Source organism: Mauremys reevesii, linkage group 1, assembly GCF_016161935.1.
Source record: "Mauremys reevesii isolate NIE-2019 linkage group 1, ASM1616193v1, whole genome shotgun sequence".
NCBI lineage: Eukaryota > Metazoa > Chordata > Testudines > Geoemydidae > Mauremys > Mauremys reevesii.
This window is the reverse complement of record NC_052623.1, coordinates 359,129,817-359,148,882: the sequence shown is the minus strand read 5'-3', so window position 1 is coordinate 359,148,882 and position 19,066 is coordinate 359,129,817. Positions and strand designations below refer to the sequence as shown.

General features: G+C 59.6%; 1 protein-coding gene across 1 annotated transcript; it reads right to left on the bottom strand.

The window, feature by feature from the left end:
- Positions 1-3,102: 3,102 nt before the first annotated feature.
- On the bottom strand, positions 3,103-12,241 carry LOC120395892 (struthiocalcin-2-like). Its single transcript, XM_039520698.1, has 6 exons — positions 12,194-12,241; positions 11,596-11,675; positions 10,830-10,927; positions 8,523-8,681; positions 5,414-5,528; positions 3,103-3,814 (listed from the first exon to the last, which is right to left on the bottom strand). Exons 2-6 carry the CDS (start codon positions 11,660-11,662, stop codon positions 3,747-3,749), a joined length of 507 nt encoding a protein of 168 aa, XP_039376632.1. The 5' UTR covers positions 11,663-11,675; positions 12,194-12,241; the 3' UTR covers positions 3,103-3,746.
- Between the last annotated feature and the right edge of the window lie 6,825 nt (positions 12,242-19,066).

The following is a 19,066-nucleotide window of genomic DNA, read 5'->3' as shown; positions in this document are numbered from 1 at the left end:
AGAGATAGCTCAGTGGTTTGAGCAGTGGCCTGCTAAGCCCAGGGTTATGAGGTCAATTCTTGAGGGGGGCACTTGGGGATCTGGGGCAAAATCTGTCAGGGATGCTGTGACATTATTGATATAAATTGGGACCATATAGAACATGGGTTGCAACCAAGGTCCTGCAGTGGCACTAAATCTTAGATAAAGGGGGTCATATAAGGTGTCTAAGACCAGATTATAGGTTGCTGGTTATAATTATGTTGTCTGTATCATTTTTAGTTGAAGTTATGAATGTTGGCTCTATGCTGTCTGTATTTCAAGTTTGTGCTGTGCTTCTGGGGGAAGCCTCCCAGACAAGCTGGTGTTAGCTCTGCCTAGCCTGCTTGATGGCCCATTAAGGACCATCAGCTACACAATTGACCCATGGAGAGAAGGCAGACACGCCTTGTGACTCAGCAAGGTATGCAGAGACTTGTCCATGTGACTGCAGACTCCATTTTGCTGTAATTTTCCACAGTGAGGACAAAGAGATTCTTACACCTGGAAAAGTCTATATAAGGCTGATGCATCATCTCCATCTGGTCTTCAATCCTGCTTCTTACCTCTGGAGGGACTTTGCTACAAACTGAAGCTCTACACAAGGGACTGAGGACCCATCCCAGCGGGGGATGTTCCAGAGACTTGATATGAACCTGCAGTTTACTCCAGCACTGCTGCAAGCCTGAACTAAGAACTTTGCCATTACTGTATGTAATTGATTCCATTTAACCAATTCTACCTCTCATCTCTACCTTTTTCCCTTTGTAAATAAACCTTTAGATTTTAGATTCTAAAGGATTGGCAACAGCGTGATTTGTGGGTAAGATCTGATGTGTATATTGACCTGGGTCTGGGGCTTGGTCCCTTGGGATCGAGGGAACCTTTTTCTTTTATTGGGGTGTTGGTTTTCATAACCATTCATCCCCAGGACGAGTGCACTGGTGGTGATACTGGGAAACTGGAGTGTCTAAGGAAATTGCTTGTGTGACTTGTGGTTAGCCAGTGGGGTGAGACCAAAGTCCTTTTTGTCTGGCTGGTTTGGTTTGCCTTAGAGGTGGAAAAACCCCAGCCTAGGGCTGTGACTGCCCTGTTTGAGCAATTGGTCCTGATTTGGCACTCTCAGCTGGGTCCCGCCAGAACCGCTCCGTCACAGATGCTCCTTGGTCCTGCTGTGAAGGCAGGGACTGGACTCGATGACCGTCCAAGGTCCCTTCCAGCTCTATGAGATAGGTATAGCTCCATACTGGGGGAGGGAGGACAATATTGCCTGGAGCATACACAGCCCAAGGAGGGATGGGCTGCTGCCACCCAGTACAGCAGGTTACCGGGGTGAGTTCAGGCGCCTGCAAGGTGCTGGTCCAGGCTGGCAGGTTCTGGGTGCTCTGGTGATTCTCGCTCAGATGAATGTACCAGACCCAGATACAATTTGGCCTGGGTTAGGAGAACCCCCATTACCGGTACCCACAGCTTGGATCTATCTGAAGTGGGGGGAAGGGGAGGATGTGGGGGTGCACAAACACCCACCCGTGGGGATGATTTGGATACGTGGCAGTTAAAAATGACTGGAAAACAAGTGATCCCTGTCGGGGGAGGGGGAAGCTGGAGTGACAGGAGCAGCCACCTTGATGCCTCCACCTGTGTGAGGAGCCTCTTCTGAGGGTGGCTGTGGATGTCGTGGGTGCCCTGGGCAGGACAGACAGACCCTGCCGACTCCTGGCTGTGGCTGTCTCCCCCAGAGGGGCAGCCTGAGTGGCTGATACGCTTTTGACAACTGGGTGGGCTTCCCCAGGGAGCCCTCACACACCAAGGAGCCCCTTCCCCGGGGATTGGGGGAGAAAGTGGCAAATTAGCCACTGGGCCTACAGGGCCTGTGCCCAGGGGTCTCGGACAACTGGGGGGCTCCGGAGCCCTGGGCAGGTGGGGAAAGCCCCCACGCCCCAACCCCACTCCCTGGCATCCACGCTGGGCACTCAGCGGGGGAAGGCCCCCCTGCACTCCCTGACCCTGTTCCCAAGCAGCTGTGCCAGGACGGTGGGGTGGACACAGTGGCAGGGGAAGCCCCCCCCCAGGCCCTGCTCCCTGACAGCAGTGCTGGGCATGGCAGTGGGGGAAGCCCCCAGCACCCCCTCGACCCCATCCCTGGGGTAAGAACATAAGAGCGGCCAGACTAGGTCAGACCAAAGGTCCGTCTAGCCCAGTGGCCTGTCTGCCAACAGTGGCCAGTGACCTCCTGCAGAAGCTGGGGGGCGGCAGAGGAAGCCCCAGCGCCGGGACCCCAACCGCAGCCCCAGGACTGAAGGAGCTCTCACTCCCTGCGGCCTGGAGCAGAGCTCATAATAGTGCTCCAGCCTCATGGAGCCTTGTCAGCAACATGTATAACGCCCCCCCCAGCTTCCCCCTCGCCCCCCGCTTGCCTGTGACCCCTTCTTTGGGCTGCAACGTCAACACAACTCAAGGGCTGCTGCCTCTGACCCCCAGAAGTTTCTGCCTGCACGCCCCAGGGTCAGCTTGCACTTCTGCAGCGGAGCTTGTTTACAGGGTGTGGAGAGATGCCAGCCGGGGCACTGCCTGGAAGCTGGTCGGACGCAGGCGGCATAAAGCACACGGTGCCCAGTGAAACTGGTGCCCAACCCACCAGCCTAGGGACTGTGACTACCAACCACTATGCCAGAGAGGGGAAGGGCCGGTCTCCAGGTCACCCAGGAGAGCAGGGACTGGAACCCAGGAGTCCGGGCTCAGGCTGTTATCCCTGCTCCGTTAGATGGGTGTGGTGCATTGCAGGCAGGTAGACAGGCCCCTTCCCAGAGAGCGCTGAGATGAGGCCAGGAGGGCTGAGTGCCCAGGGAGGGGCAGAGGGGAGCGGGATGGGGGGGCCGTGCCTTGGGGACTAATGTACGCAGAGGAGGATGCCCATGCCCTGCGCTGTAGCGAAAAGGCCAGGGCCATGCTCCCTCCTGTCCGCCCCCGGGGGCTGGCTCTGGGTGCTCAGGACGGAGGCGGGGGCACGTGGAACGCGCCGTTGCAGAGAGCAGCAGACGCACACGGGACTGAATGCTGAAGGACAGTTTATTTTTGCTTCCCTGCGTTGAAGAGGTGGAGAGGGAGCGGGACAGCCGTGGTTCAGTTACCCTGGGGGAGCGGCGCCCGGCACTGAGCGCTCAGGCTACCCTAGCGCAGGGCTCAGCATCCCCACTGCAAAGCTCGACCGTGTGCTCCGTGTTCCTGCCCACGTGTGCACTGGGGCATGTCCCAGGGGCTGGGCTGAGACGCTCCAGGGTTCCTTCCCCGGCGTTTGTGTCAGTTGTGGGGAGCTGTGGGCAGGGCACTGCAGGACGGTCGTCACTCGCGTGCTCCTGCCTGCGCCTTCACTGAAAAGGGGGCAGGCAGGAGCCCAAGCTAAGGCCACCCTTAACCCGCAGCCCCAGCCATGCGAGCCAGCCGGGGCTCAGAGCACCGGGCTGCACGTGCGGGAGGGCTCGGGGTGTGGGGGTAGCAGGGTTTGGGCAAAGACAAGAGGGGGAGCCCAGGGTAAAACTACACAGTAGACACCCCCCCAAGAAGGGGGCAGAGCAGAGCGGGAGTGACACAGCGGAACTCAGCGATGCTTTGCAGAAGGGACTTTGCAGCCGGGGACACAGGATCTGGTCTCCCCGGGGAGCCGGAGGGAAACGATTCACTCACAGCCCAGGTGTTGGGAGCCCCCAGGGCCAGGCGACCTGCCTCCCCTAAGGCCTGAACTTGCAGACAAACGGGTTTCTATCATTACAGGAGTCCTTGTCCCAAGTCACGAAACCTAGAAAGAAAAACAGAAATGACCCGTGGGGTGGGGCAGGCTGGGCCGTCCCTGCTCACACAGTGACCCCTCCCCCGCCCCGTTCCCTGCCCCTCGGAGAAGATCCCAGCTCCTGGGCACAGCCCTGAGGAAGAGGAGGGTGGGATGGAGCCCTGAGCGCCCCAGATTGGGGCAGCCCCATCCTGCAAAGAGAGGCCCAGGCTCAGTGTGAAAGGGGAGACGCCTGGTCCACGTGCTACTGCTCCTACCTCCCCCACCCCATGTGCCCCCCACCCCAGCCAGAGGGCAGAGGAGAGAGCGAGAGCCCTGCCCTGCGACTGGGGCACCCGCTCAGGAACTGGGCTGGGTGGGCTCAGCCCCTCAGCAGCACCCCAGGCCCAGCAGGGAGCTCCGCGGGGGGTATAGGCCGTTCTGTTGGGTGCGGGTTTCTGCTGCTGTTTGACGCTATAAGAGCGGCCAGACTCGGTCAGACCGAAGGTCCATCTAGCCCAGTATCCTGGCTGCCAACAGTGGCCAGTGCCAGGTGCCCCAGGGGAATGAACCGAGCAGGGAATCATCGAGTGCTCCAGCCCCTGTCGCCCATTCCCTATCCCTGTCCAGTGACTGCAGGCCTGGCTGCGCCCATCTGCCGGCACCAGGTCTGACGGGCAGAGGGACTCCTGGAACTGCTAGTTGTGCACAAGCTTCGTAGCAAGGCCTCTCAGACCCTGGTCTGGGGATGGGACCTGGGGGCACTGAGCTCTGTCCCATCGTTGGCTGGATACACCCAGAAACATTGTGCCCCCTTGACCGGCCAGGGCTCCCATGCCACACGCCCCATGATTCGTTCAGCTTCGCCTGGCGCCCAGGCAACCCGCTCTCCCGGTTCAGCTCACTCGTGGATTCTGAACTACGACTGCGGGCTCTGGGCATGGCCGCTCACCAGCGACACACGCCCAGTCTCTGCTCCCTGGCTGGCGGACGGAGACGTTAAGCAGGTGACTGGGACTAGCCCTTTGCGAGTTTCCTGGGCGCCCTCATTCATGCTCAATTCTTGACCATGCTGAGACTTCGGGGCGTTTTCCTGAGCAGCCCACGTCTGTGTCAATGCATGAGTGAGATGGCGCCCCCGGGAGCATGCGGTCCCCCAGGAGCAACAAGCCCCCCTAAGAGCGACACAGCCCCCCCAGGAGACAGCCCCCCCAGGAGCAACAAGCCCCCCCTAAGAGCGACACAGCCCCCCCCCAGGAGTGAGATAGCCCCCCCAGGAGCAACGCGGCCCCCCCATGAGCAACAAGCCCTCCCTAAGAGCGACACAGCCCCCCCAGGAGTGACACAGCCCCCCCAGGAGCGACACAGCGAGTGCTCGTGAGCAAGACACACACACACACACACACACACCCAGGAACACCAGGGTGGAGTAGGGGCACAGTAGCTGCTCCTGGCCATTGCCCTGGACACACCAGCAGAGTCCCGCAGCAGGGGCCAGAGTCTGTGCACGTGCCACACCCACACCCTGGGGACTGGGACCAGCACCCGGTCAGCGTCTCAGAGGCCGTGCGGCCAGACAGGTGCCTGGGCTCCCTCACTGACACACCTGGCTCGGAGCCTCCTCCTTACCTGTGTCTTCCTCCAGCACCACGCAGGGCTCCCCCTTCGGGGAAGAGGAGCTTCTGTGGCTACCCCAAGCGCTGAAGTCCAGTTCAGAGCCGTCTGCCCATGACCATCTTCGGCTCTGCAGACACATGCGTGAGAGGAGACCACAGTGACGCACCGTATAGAATCACAGGTCCAGCCGCGTGTCAGGCCGGCAGGGACCTTGAGGCCGTCTAGCCCAGTCGCCTGCACGGAGGCAGGGCCATGGAACCCCAGACCAGCCCTGACAGGGGGTTGTTCACACTGGTCTTAAAACCCTCCAGTGACGGGGAATCCACAACCTCCCTTGGGAGCCTGCTCCGGAGCTCCCCTGCCCTGAGAGTTAGAAAGTGTCTCCTAATATCTGACCTAACTCTCCCTTGCTGCAGATTAAGCCCATTGCTGCTTGTCCTCAGGGCCGGTGCTACCATTAAGGCGAACAAGGCGGTTGCCCTGGGCGCTAAGATTTGGGGGCGCCAAAAAGCGGTGCCCCCATTTTTTTTTTACAGCGGTTCCTCCCGGAGCGCGGGGTCGCTGCTCCACTTCTCCTGCCTCCCAGGTTTGAGCGCCAATCAGCTGTTTGGTGCCGCAAGCCTGGGAGGAGAATTAGAGCAGGGGCAGCGTGCTCGGGGAGGACGCAGAGCAGAGGTGAGCTGGGGTGGGGAGGTGCCGCACAGCTCCTCGGGGCGGGGGGAGTTGCCACCGGGGGGGGCCTCAAGGCGGGGGGGGGACCTGCCCGGGTGGGCGCCTCAGGGCTGGGGGGTGGGGGCGCAAGGTGGAAGTTTCGCCTAGGGTGCGAAACTTCCTTGCACCGGCCCTGCTTGTCCTGCCTTCCGTGGACATGGAGAACAATTGATCACAATCCTCTCTATAACAGCCCTATCATATTTGAAGGCTATCAGGTGCCCCCTCCGTTTTCTTGTCTCAAGACTGAATTTGCCCAGTTTTTTAACCTTTCCTCACAGGTCAGGATTTCTAAACCTTTGATCAGTTTTGTTGCTCTCTTCTGGACTCTCTCCAATTTGTCCACATCTTGCCCAAAATGCAGCACCCGGAACTGGACACTGAACTCCAGCTGAGGTCTCACCAGTGCAGAGCAGGACAGGGCAATTAGCTCCCTGTCTGACATACGACACTTCTGTTAACACAGCCCAGAATCTGATTAGCCTTTTTCACAGCTGCATCACATTTTGGTTCATATTCATTTTGTGATTCACTAGAACCCCCAGATCCTTCTCAGAAGCACTACTGCCTAGCCGGTTATTCCCCTGTTCTTAGTTGTGCATTAGATTTTTCCTTCCTAAGTGAAATACTTTGCACTTATCTTTATTGAATTTCATCTTGTTGATTTCAGACCAATTCTCCAAATTGCCAAGGTCATTTTGAATTTTAATCCTGTCCTCCAAAGAGCTTGCAACCCGCCCAGCTTGGTGTCATCTACAAATATCATAAGTGTAGGCAGGGCTGAATGAGCTCTCCCCTGACATCTAGTGGTGAGCTTTGGAAAGGACACCAGCAGCTCATCTCCTTTGCATGGGCCCACCCACCCTGCTGGCGCTCAGCATGATGGGATTGCTTGCCCAAATGGTCACTTTTGGCTGGTATGGGATCCCCAGTCTCCTTGTTATTGGGGCCAGAGTAATAAGGGGTTGTTATCCTCGTTGAGTGAATCGAGGGCAGCAGAACTGTACTTGGCAAACCCTGGTTGAGGGACTCACCCACAAGTAAAGGACACTTGCTAGGCAGGGGATGGGGTGCCAAAGGTCAGTGGTTTCTGAGGAAGTGTGGGGGAAAATGTGTGTGTTGGGAAGTATGTAGCTGTTTCTTTTCTGCATGCCAGTCTTAAGTAATATTTGGTTTGGTTTTTTTTCTCTATTATAAGAACTGATTAAACCTCAAGTGAAAATCTTGTTACATGCTAGTGAGATGAATTCCCTATTACCTAGAGTTAAGCAACAGACCAGTTTCAGGCCAGTGTCTCTAATGCAAGTGAAGGCCCTGTGTGTCTCAGCAGTGAGGCTCCCCTGCTAATAGCTGAAGTCACTGAGAACTGTGGTTAAGTGCTGGGAATTGACGATCTCCTGGTACAGAGAAGTGGGTGAAGTGCAATGTGGATGCTTGAGGCCAGGGTTCCCTCATGTGGGTCGGCTGACTCCAGTCCCAACTAGCCCTGGGTTCACAGTGCTCTGTAGACATAGCCTAGGCGCTTACAAATTGAGGGTTTAATCATTTGTTCCAGCAGCTTCGTGGGTATTGAAGTTATACTGACTAATCTCTAATTCCCCAGGTCCTCTGTTCCCCTTTCTAAAGACAGGTGCTATGTTTGCTTTTCTCCACACCTCTGAGATCTCGCCCATCTTCCATGAGTTCCTGGAGATAAATCTTAATGGTTCCGAGATTGCTTCAGCTAGTTCCTTAAGTACCCTCGGGTGAATTTCACCAGGCCCTGCTGACTTGAATACATCTAACTTAGCTAAATATTTTCTAATCTGTTCATGCTCTGTTCTATCTTGTGTTCTTTCCCCTTATTGTTGATATTAATTGTGTTAAGCAGCTGTTCAAAATTAACCTTTTTAGAGAAGACTGAAGCAAAAGAGGCTTGAAACACCTCAGCCTTCTTGGTGCTGTCCGTTGTTAGCTCTCCTTCCCTGCTATGTAATGGACCTACACATTCCTTTGTCTTTCTCTTGCTCCTAATGTATTTATAGAGCCTCTTCTTACTGCTTTTTCTGTCCCTTGCTCGGTGTAACTCATTTTTACCTAAACTCTCCGGTTTTGTCCCTACGTGCTTGTGCTATTCTTTTGTACTCATCGTTCGCCATTTGTCCATGTTCCCACTTTTTGTAGGATTCCTTTGTGAGTGAAAACTAAGATTAGTTAGAGATGAGCCAGGGCCAGGCATGGGAGGACTGTGAGAAGTGGTCACGGGAGAGGCTGGCAGAGGGTCACGGGCACCAGAGATTCTGATAGAGCCGACATTGAATAACTGTGATAACTACCCTGCTAACCGCACAGCAAGGAAACAATCCGCAGAGATACAGGGGAGTGACCTGCTAGGGCAGACACCCGCCCCTCCCCCACCCCAGGCACTCACCCGGGCAGGGGTATGGAGTCCGATCCAGACATCATCACCGTCATCGTCATCATCGTCATGGCGCTGAGAGCGGGTGATGAAATCAGCAACTGCGTTGTGCTCCTCCTCGCTGTGAATGGAGGCAAGATGGGCGCCGCTGCCGTAGCTCTGACACCGAGCCTGTGACAAGGACAAGGCCAGTTCCCTCCATTGCTCCCACTGCTGATGGCAGCTGGAGAGTGCCTGGTATTAACCTGTGGCCCTGCATCCCCTGGGCAGGACCCCGAGCAGCAAGGGCTGTGGGGGGAGAGAGCCCCCGGTGCCTCTCCCGACCCCTAGCCATGGCCTGCTCCTGTGCACATGCCTCCTTGCACCCCACTCTGCAGAAATACTCCAGGGCCAAACCCCTCCTGATTCCAGCTGCCCCGAAGCTGAGCACCACCCCTTGCCCTCAGGTGGGGCCTGTTGTAGTAATGCCAGTGTAACATATGGTTTTCACATGCCCCAGTCACTGTCCAACATGAAACAGTGCTAACCATGGTCCGGGGATCTGTCCCCAGAGACCTCCGCCGGCTTCACACCAGGGAAAACGCCCTGTTTAATCCATGCCCTGGGCTGGGAATGTACTGATTGAAAACCACAGAAGGAAGAGAATCCAACCGAGGCACAGGCAATTACTTCTATTTTCCCCAGTCGCTGCTCCACCCCTGCCATGCCACAAGGCTCTGCCGCCTCCCCCAAGGCCCTGCTCTGCCCCCTCTCCCCAGTCCCCCTGCCTGCTCACTGCTTTCTCCTCTCCTCCCTCCCCCGAGCGCCTCCAGCCATCCACCAAACAGCTGATCAGTGCCCCACCCAATGGCTGTGGGAGGGTGGCCAGGCGTCCAGTTTTTGACGGGAACGCCCGGTTGAAGAGGGACCCTGGCAGGTGCTGACCAGGTCATTAAGAGTCCGGTCAGTGGTGCAGCAGGGCTAAGGCAGGCTGCCTGTGTGCCCTGGCTCTGTGCGGCTCCTGGAAGCAGCCAGCATGGCCCTGCAGCCCCTAAGCCCAGGGACAGCCAGGGAGGCTCCACGTGCTGTCCCCACCCAGAGCGCCTCCCCCACAGCTCCCATTCGCCAGGAACCACAGCCAATGGGAGCTGCGGGGGTGGTGCCTGCGGGCGAGGGCAGTGCACAGAGCCTCCCTGGCCGCCCCTGCGCCTAGGAGCCAGAGGACATGTAGCTGCTTCCGGGAGCCGCCTGAGGTAAACTCCACCCACAGCCCTGTGACGAACTGGGAATGTTCTTAATGTTTTCTCTGAATACTGTGGGGGGGCCTCAGTTCCTGGCCGACCCTCTGTCGCCTGGCAACTAATGGCCAGGCCCTTCCCCCCTGCAAGGGGATGCTAAAGGTGGGGGAGAACAGAGAGGTCAGGTGACCTCCTGGCCCGGGAAAGGAACGGAGCAGAGGAGGAGGGGCTGGAGGGGGTGTCAGTCTGGAGCTGGCTGGGGACGAGGAGTGAAGTGCAGACGTGGGGGTCTGGCTTACTGCCCCCCAGAATGGACCCGGCTGAGGGGTCCCGTACTCTGTACCTACAAGCTCTGGTTTAAACCGTGTTCCTGTCATCGAATAAACCTCTGTGTTACTGGCTGGCTGAGAGTCATGTCTGACTGCGCAGTGGGGGGGCAGGACCCTGTGGCTCCCCCAGGATCCCGCCTGGGCGGACTCGCTGTGGGAAGCGCATGGAGGGGCAGAGGATGCTGAATGCTCCAAGGAGAGACCAAGGAGGTGAAGCCGTGGGAGCTTCTTGCCCTGCAGACAGTCTGCTCCGAGGGAGAGGAGGCTCCCCAGTGTCCTGCCTGGCTTGGTGGGGAGCAGTTCCAGAGCAGCGCCCGGCCCGGGGACTCCGTGACACCCTCCCACGCCCCAAGCCCCTGCTCCATGTTGGAACCCCCTCCTGTACCCAACTCCCTCCCAGAGCTCGCACCCTGAACCCCCCCACACTCCAACCTCTGCCTCAGCCCTGAACCCCCCTCCCACACCCCAACCCCCTGCCCCAGGTTGGAACCGCCTCCCACACCCAAACTCCCTCCCAGAGTCCACACCCTGCACCCCTCCCGTACCCCGACCCCCTGCCCCAGCCCTGACCCCCCCCACATCTCAAACCCCTCATTCCCCCCCCCCAGACAGGCCTGGAGCTGACGCACCTCCAGTGCTAGCCTCTGCATCGTGGCACAGCGGGCACAGGACTGGCGCCCAAGTGGGAGGGTGCTCCAGCACTGAGCAGCCCTAAGGCTTAAGACCCTAACACTGAACCCTCCCGCGCCCCTGCTGGATCCCCAGACCCTCACCTCAGCCCTTTTCCAGGTTGCCTCCTGGGGGAAGTATCCATAGCAGTCGTTGTGGAAGTGTAGCCAGCCCCTGGGACAGGATGCAGCCTGTGCCCCTGCTGAGAGAGGGGGCAGGGGGTGGGGGGGGCAATGGTGGGGACAGGACACCGCGGTTAGAGGCTGTTTCGGAGGCACAGCCACAGCTTTCCCATTAGCATGAAAACATCGGGAGCCTGTTTGGGGCTGTGTCTGGCTGGCAGGACCCTCCAGGCCCTGGTGCTGCAGGAAGAAGCTGGGTTTGCCCAGACCCCACATCAGCAGAACAGGGCCCCTGGAACCCAGCTCTGAGCAGGGATCCCAGCAGGGCAGGGCCTCTGGGTTTGAATGGGGCAGGGGCTCCTTTCCCCATGGCTCCCTGGGGCAGGGAAGGAGCCAGTGCACTGGGGGTGGGGGGATGAGAACCCCTCCATGCACCTGCTCTAATGAGCTCCTGGATTCCCAGCTCGGGGGGAAATATGGACCCCAGGGTCCCCCACCCCGCTGCATCCCTTGGACAGAAGCAATCCCGGCCAGGAACGAGCTTCTCAGGCCTCAGTTCTCACCCAGCTCCAGGGGCAGCGGGAGGCGGCGTCTCTCCCAGAGTGGGTGCTGAGCCACTGCCTGGGCTCCTGGTTTATGGACTCAGTGGGGAAGGGGCTCTGAGGGCAGGGCAGTGATGTAAATTCACTTCCCACCAGGGCAACCAGCCCCCAGGGGCTCCAGCTCCGAGGGCCGGGCAGGGACTCACCTGCCAGCGAGGGGTTAAAGATCAGGCAGCCGAGGAGGCAGAGGCTGAAGCAGGTGACTGGCCCCATCTTCTTGCTTCCCCTGGGGAGAAAACACACCTGGGAGCTGGGGCCACGAGAGCCTGAGACACCCTGGGAGTGACCCCACCACCACCATGGGGCATTTCCCAGGGGGAGGCACTTCGCAGCTGGGCTGTTTGCTAAGGGCCTGGCCGGACTGGAAGGGCCCTGAGGGATCCCAGCCCCCGGAGTGCAGGCTCACAGCCCGCTGTGGGGCAGGGGAGATATATAGGGCCCGTCTCCCTGGGCTGGTTCCCAAGGGCCCGTCAGCCTGCAGCTCTCCCTGCCCCTCCTCTCCAGCCACGCAGGGCAGGGCAGGGCAGGGGCGCGGGGAGCAGACCCCAGGGAGTGGATGCTCAGCACCGACACATGGGGACGGGGGGATGGGGCCGCGCTGTGGGGGAAGGGGTGGGACAGAGACGGCCCCAGGGACTCACACAGGGCAAGTCGGGCCATGAGGCCCCGTCACAGGGCTCGGCTGCCACCGAGTGCCCAGCACCCAGGGAGGAGGGAGAAGGGACGGGAGGGGAAGGGACTCACCTGTCTGTCTGTCCGTCTGTCTGGGTGGCTGGTCCGTAGCCCTGGGAAGTGGAGTTCAGCCTGTGCTGGGCGCTGGGTCTCGAGGGGTTTATAGCCCAGCGGGGGCAGGGAGGGGCTGAACAGGGAAATTGAACCACCTGCCAAACCAGGTAACCCAAGCCCAGAGCAAACAGAGATTAAGGACATTTCCCCACCCATGCACGCAGCTCAGGTGGGGCGAGGCAGGACAGGGCGGGGGGGCAGCTGGAGAGCTGTCATCACCCTTGGCTGCTCCCCACACTCTGCTGATGGGTCGGGCAGCCAGGGGGAGCAGGCACCAGGCAAGTCTCATGCTGCATCTGGCCCATCAAGGGGTCTGGTCTCGGCTCAGCTCCCCACTGCTCCTGGCAGCCACCACTGCCCTGCACTGGAGGGAGCCTGGACACAGGAGACTTCTGCAATCGGGTGGCTCTGGGCAGGGCCCCTCCCAGCTCCACCGGGCAGGACCTTAGAGGGGCTGCGTAGGCTGCAGGGGGGGGGGGACAATCGTCGTGGGGCAGAGGGACAGACACAGGGAGCCATGGGGGATTGCAGGCAAAGGGAACCGAGGCTGATGATCAGGAGGATCTGTGGGGCTGGAGCACCGCCCCCCAAGGGAAGAGTGGGAGCCCCCCCTGGACAGGTCAAACCTGGCACTGCCTCAGGCCAAATCTACACTTAAAACTTCTGCTGTTACAACAGTGGTCGTGGTGGTTTTTAGGGCACTCAAATTCCAGCCAAAGCCCCAGTGCGGACGAACATTTTTGCTGGTCTAGGTGTGCCCTCGGGAATGGTTGTCAGGGCCCCAAGGCATGCAGCTGCAGCTACACGAGGCGGGTTTGCAGGTACGTCTGCGCCTGTATCGCTCCCCCGGCAAACCTCCTCCGGTGTAAAGTAGGCCCCAGTCTCGGCCAGGCACTGGGGGATCATAGACACTCACCACCGGCCGGGTGGGCGTGAGACACAGAGCCCAGGGTTACACGGATCCCAGTGCAGCCCACGTCCCCTCCAGGGCGGCAGAGCAGAGCACTTGTGAATCCGCAGGGCGGGTGGGGCCGACGGCAGCTCTCTACATGCCATGGTGCAGCTGCAAGAGGCGGATCAACGTGCCCCATCCTGGGACCTCTCAGAAGGAGCTAGCAGAGGCACCGGCCAGTCCCCTCACTCAGCGGTTCAAACAGAAACAACGGCCGAGCCAGCAGCAGTCTGTGCTCCCACACGGCACGGGTGGGGGCTGCTGCTCCCTGGCTGGTGTGACGCCCCCCCGCAGCCTCGTCCCAACCCACAGGAGGAGACGTTCTGACACTGGCAGGAGTTTAGAGCTGCACCCTCCATCGCCTGGCTGAGGGGGGGGCACTGTGTGTGGGGTCTACCTGGGACACGACCAAGCTGCCCCGAGAGCCCTCAGGGTGCGCACAGCACTGAGCCTTGGCAACCTCTGGGAGCGGCTTGGCAGAGCTCGGTCAGCTGGGCAGTGAGTCTAGAGGTAACGGGGCTGGCTCCCCCGGCGCCTGCTCACCAGGGATCCGCCTCCATTCCCTGGTGCCTGTTCACCAGGGATCCGCCCCTCGCCCAGCGCCTGCTCACCAGGCATCCGCCTCCATTCCCTGGTGCCTGTTCACCAGGGATCCACCCCTCCCCCAGCGCCTGCTCACGCCTGCTCACCAGGCATCCGCCTCCATTCCCTGGTGCATGTTCACCAGGGATCCACCCCTCGCCCAGCGCCTGCTCACCAGGCATCCGCCTCCATTCCCTGGTGCATGTTCACCAGGGATCCGCCCCTCGCCCAGCGCCTGCTCACCAGGCATCCGCCTCCCTTCCCTGGTGCATGTTCACCAGGGATCCACCCCTCGCCCAGTGCCTGCTCACCAGGGATCCGCCTCCATTCCCTGGTGCATGTTCACCGGGGATCCACCCCTCCCCCAGTGCCTGCTCACCAGGGATCCGCCCCCTCCCCTGGTGCCTGTTCACCAGGGATCCGCCCCTCGCCCAGCGCCTGCTCACCAGGCATCCGCCTCCCTTCCCCGGTGCCTGTTCACCAGGGATCTGCCCCCTCCCCCGGCGCCTGCTCACCAGGGATCTGCCCCCTCCCCTGGTGCCTGTTCACCAGGGATCTGCCCCCTCCCCTGGCGCCTGTTCACCAGGGATCCACCCCTCCCCCGGTGCCTGTTCACCAGGGATCCGCCTCCCTTCCCTGGTGCCTGTTCACCAGGGATCCGCCCCTCCCCGGCGCCTGTTCACCAGGGATCTGCCCCCTCCCCCCAGCGCCTGTTCACCAGGGATCTGCCCCCTCCCCTGGCGCCTGTTCACCAGGGATCCGCCTCTCCCCCGGTGCCTGTTCACCAGGGATCCGCCCCCTCCCCCCAGCACCTGTTCACCAGGGATCTGCCCCCTCCCCTGGTGCCTGTTCACCAGGGATCCGCCCCTCCCCCCAGTGCCTGTTCACCAGGGATCCGCCCCTCCCCGGCGCCTGTTCACCAGGGATCTGCCCCTCCCCCAGTGCCTGTTCACCAGGGATCTGCCCCGCCCCCAGCACCTGTTCACCAGGGATCCGCCCCCTCCTCCATGCCTGTTCACCAGGGATCTTCCCCCTTCCCCAGAGCCTGTACACCGGGGATCTGCCCCCTCCCCGGCACCTGTTCACCAGGGATCCGCCCCCTCCCCTGGCGCCTGTTCACCAGGGATCCGCCCCCTCCCCCATGTCTGTTCACCAGGGATCTTCCCCCTCCCCCCCACCTGTTCACCAGGGATCTTCCCCCTCCCCTGGCGCCCGCTAACCAGGGATCTGCCCCCACCTGCCTCCCTCCCACAATGAGCAGAAACACACTTGTCATGCCTGACTTGCATTGCATGACGTGAGCTGGAGCACAGGGTCTCTGCTAAGAGGTGCTCTGTGCTCCTAAGATGGGGCACCCTCAGGAGACCCCTGGCCTCCCCACCAGCCTGTATCTGGGGGGTCTCCAGCCAAGTGTGCTCCTGCCCATCACACTGGAGTCAGGGAGCCCAATCCCCCGGGGCCTGGGCCTGTCCAGGTGGAGGTAGTTTAGCTCGACCCTTTCGGTCGCCCAGGGGTCACAAGCAGCTCAGAGCATGGCTGGTCCCTGAGGCCACCAGGATGAAGAAGGTTCCTGTCCCAGATCTCCTGCTGCCCCCAGGGCTCTTCACTCTCTTTCTGCACAAACCTTTGCTCTCTTCATGCTGTTAGAAATTCCTTCCCAGTCACCCATGTCAGCTGCTTGCTGGGATTAGGGCATGTGCGCCCCAGAGCCAGCGCTGGGTCCCTCCAGACCCACTCAGGGAGGCTGTGTAAATATTTCAAAACACCCACGAGGCCAGCGGCAGGGTCCAAAGGAAAGTAATTGTCAGAAATTCCCTAATGCATCGTTAGCCTCCGTAGCCCGGATTGTGTGGCTACAAACGGGGGCAGGGGGCAGAGGGTCTGTGATGAGTTGGGGCGACACCTGTATAACACATGCACTTCGATTGCTCCTGGGAAGTGGTATCATGAAATCCCGCTGTATCCTGAGTTCCTACGTGTATGTGAATCCACCACTGCTGACAGGGCCGGTACCATGCACGCCCCACACAGGCGCAACGGGAAAGGCTTAAGATTGATAATGGTGATTACACCTCACAAAAAGCCATGTTACAAAAAACATCCTCAGAAAACCCCATGTAGCTGATTCCTCTGAGGGGAGGGGGAAAGGTAGGAGCAGTGGAAAGTTACCTGGCGGAGAACAAAAGAGGCCAAGTGCTCGGGAGTGGGTAGGGGTGACGCTGGCAGAGCAGGTGCCAGCTCGTGCCAAGATCCTTGTGCCTCAATTGAACACACAAATACACGGCTGTAGTCAGCCTGGCTCACCTGCTTTAACCTTCTCACTAGCTCTTGTTTCCGTTTCCTATTGATAAATGGGTGGATAGTTTATGATAGGCCTGGCTACAAGCGTTGCCTTCGGTGTAAGATCTACCGTGCAGTTGGCCTGGAGTAAATGACTGGTCCCTGGGGACCGGGAGTAACTCGACTCTTGCTGGGAGCTTTGGCGTAAGGGACCATCTCTCACACGCTGGGCTCACCTGGGTGGCATGACGGATCGGAGGATCCACAGGGACTGTCCGTGACTCCGTGCTGAGGTTGCTATAGTGCCTGAGGAGTTCACACTTGTGAACTCTAAGTATAGGTCTCACTGCCAGGCTGGGGCTTGTGCCCTGGTTTAAACCCACAAGAAGAGGGGCCGGACAGGAAGGGGATGAAGCTTCCCCTCGCAGCCAGCAAGGGGTGTCTGCTCGGATCTGTGACAGGCCCCGCGCGGTGCCCCGCGTGCTCTGTCCCTCGGCGATGACTCGCTGGATCAATGATCTGCAGGGGCCGTGCTGCAGGCCCCGTGGGATGGGTGACTGGAGGTCAGGCTGGGGAGAACATGGCAGGGTTAGCTAAGGGCGGGGACATTCTGTGAGGTTCCCAGTTCCTAGTGCCACCCCCGACAGGGCAGAGGTTGTGTGGAACCATAGGTACCCTCCCAGAGCAGGGTCTGAATGAGGGACCCCCAGAGCCACACCAGAGCCCCCTGCCACTTGTGCCAGCACACTCTGCCAGGCAGCCACACACCTGTTTGCTAGCGAGCTGCAGGATGCTGGGAGCCAGGACTCCTGGGTTTCACACCTGGCTCTGGGAGGGGAGTGTGGGCGAGTTGCTAGAGCGGTGGTTCCAGGTGGGACAACCAAGCCATAGAACTGGCAGACTCCCAAGTGGCGACTCAAGTGACTGAGCCTTGAGTCCGGTTCAGGCCCCGCCCTGGCCTCCCACATTTCAGGCCATTCTGACCAGGCCTGTGGATTTTAGAGAAGATGCGAATGGCAGCACTGAAGAGATACTCGGCTGCAAGTTGGACGGTGGAAGAGGCTATTCCCTTCTCATCACTCCTGGCCAGCCCTGGCACAGAGCATGGGGCCCCCCGCTGTTCACCTCGTCCAGGCTGAAAGCTGAGCACCCCTTCCCTGGCTTTGGGGGGCGGGGAGGCTGGAGGGGGTGATGTGCAATCTGGGTGGATGCACCTGTGTTCTTGGCTGCGGGGGAGCCCTTCCTGTCGCACTGTAACACGACGGCGTATTGTCTACGCTAGTTTGTGGAGCAGCAGCTCAGAAGAGAGGACGGGCAGCTCAGTGGCCAGGTCCTCAGCTGGTGCCAGGGAGCTCGGCTGGTTTTCTGCAGGGGAGCGTCACTGACTGAGAGCGGCAGCGGATCAGGCCCAGGAGTTGTACAGAGAAGCTCATTCTGCTGCCTGCTGGCTCTGGCTCTCCCCTGCTGCCTGGACTGGCACCTCTCTCCTCCTCCACATCAGGTTTTGGTCCTCAGACCCCTGGGGGCCCCCTGGACACACCCCATTGCTGCTGCTGCTGCTGCTGCTGGTTCTTCTTTTTCACAGAAAGAGCCTTCAGTGCTGCCTTAACTGGCCCCTCTCGAGCCATGAAGCCCTCACCCTCGGGACTGTCTGGAGGCCAGCTGGGAAAGTGAGATTTGCCATCCCAGAGCAGAGCAGTGACCCCTCTAGCCCAGGGTCCAGTCTCCTGTTCAGACCCGGGTGTGCCAGAACAGTCTGTCCCGTGGACGTGAGCGGTTACGTGAGCAATGAGCATGTGACAATCCTGGAGCTGCCCGTAATGGTTTATCAACACTGTTCCCGATCACTGTGTGCAGGGATTAAGTTATTCAATAGCCGGAAAGGGGAGGTGGAACGTGATGCACACTTCTCAGCCAACACTTCCAGGGACAATGCACACACCAGTCTGCCTCAGCCCTGCCAGACCGGTTTCCCCAGGAAGGACACAGGCCCTGTGCAGAGGAGGGATCCAAGACCAGCTAAGGAGACACTCCCTCCCTCAAGGGGGGAGGTAGGTTTTAGAGACTGGGCACCAGAGCAGAGGGCTCGGTTCAGTATGGCGTACTGGTAAGAAAGTGGCCACCGGTACACAGCCGACCATACCGGCAGGGCCCCGATGCAGGGGGGAAAGGGGGCAGCTGGCTCTCTGAGGACCTCGGGGCTCCGGTGGCAATTTAAAGGGGCCGTGGCTCCAGCCGCTACCCCGGGGCTCTGGCGGTGATTTAAAGGGCCCAGGGCACAGAAACTGTGAGTGGGGTGCAGACAAGGGACGGGCACATTAAAGGAACTTTTGGGTTGCTGGACTTAAGACCCCGAGGGGAAAAGGACACGGAGCAACTTACTTGGGGGTGGGTCTTTGTTCATGGTTTGTGTTTATGAACCCTAGGTGTGGTGTTTTCCCAAATTAATGCTGAGTTACTTCCCTCCTTTTATTAAAAGGTTTTGCTACACTCAGACTCTGTGCTTGCGAGAGGGGAAGTATGGCCTCTTAGAGGCGCCCGGGGGCGGCGGGGAGGGTGTAATTGTCCCAGGTCACTGCGTGGGGGCTCGAGCCAGTTTTGTGTTGTACTGTTGAAAAGGATCCCCTAGATACTGAATCTGGCCCTTGCTGCTGCCAACTCTGATGGGCAGAAGAGATGCATAAGCAAGCTCTCGGTGTCCTTTAGGGCGACCGCAGGCCAAGCACTGGGGATCTTTGCTGATGCCTCTCAGAGTACAAGCAGCATAACATATACAGGGCTTGTCTACACTAGAAACTGGCATCAGCGCTGTAGTGCTTCTGGTGCAGACGCTCTAAGCCAATCGAAGAGAGCTCTCCCGCCAGCTTAATAACTCCACCTCTGTGAGAGGCGGTGGCTACGTCAGTGGAAGCAGCTCTCCCGCCAACACAGCACTGTCTACACCAGCGCCTAGGCTGATATAACTATGTCGCTCAGGGGTGTAGATTAACACCCCTGAGTGACATAGTTAAACTGAC

Excerpts from the sequence above, each read along its gene's own strand:
- LOC120395892 (XM_039520698.1), bottom strand. The coding sequence starts at position 11,662 with ATGGGGCCAGTCACCTGCTTCAGCCTCTGCCTCCTCGGCTGCCTGATC. Across the intron at positions 8,682-10,829 it reads CAACCTGGAAAAGGGCTGAG|GCTCGGTGTCAGAGCTACGG; the intron begins GTGAGGGTCTGG and ends TCCTTGTCACAG. Across the intron at positions 5,529-8,522 it reads GACTCCATACCCCTGCCCGG|AGCCGAAGATGGTCATGGGC; the intron begins GTGAGTGCCTGG and ends ATGTGTCTGCAG.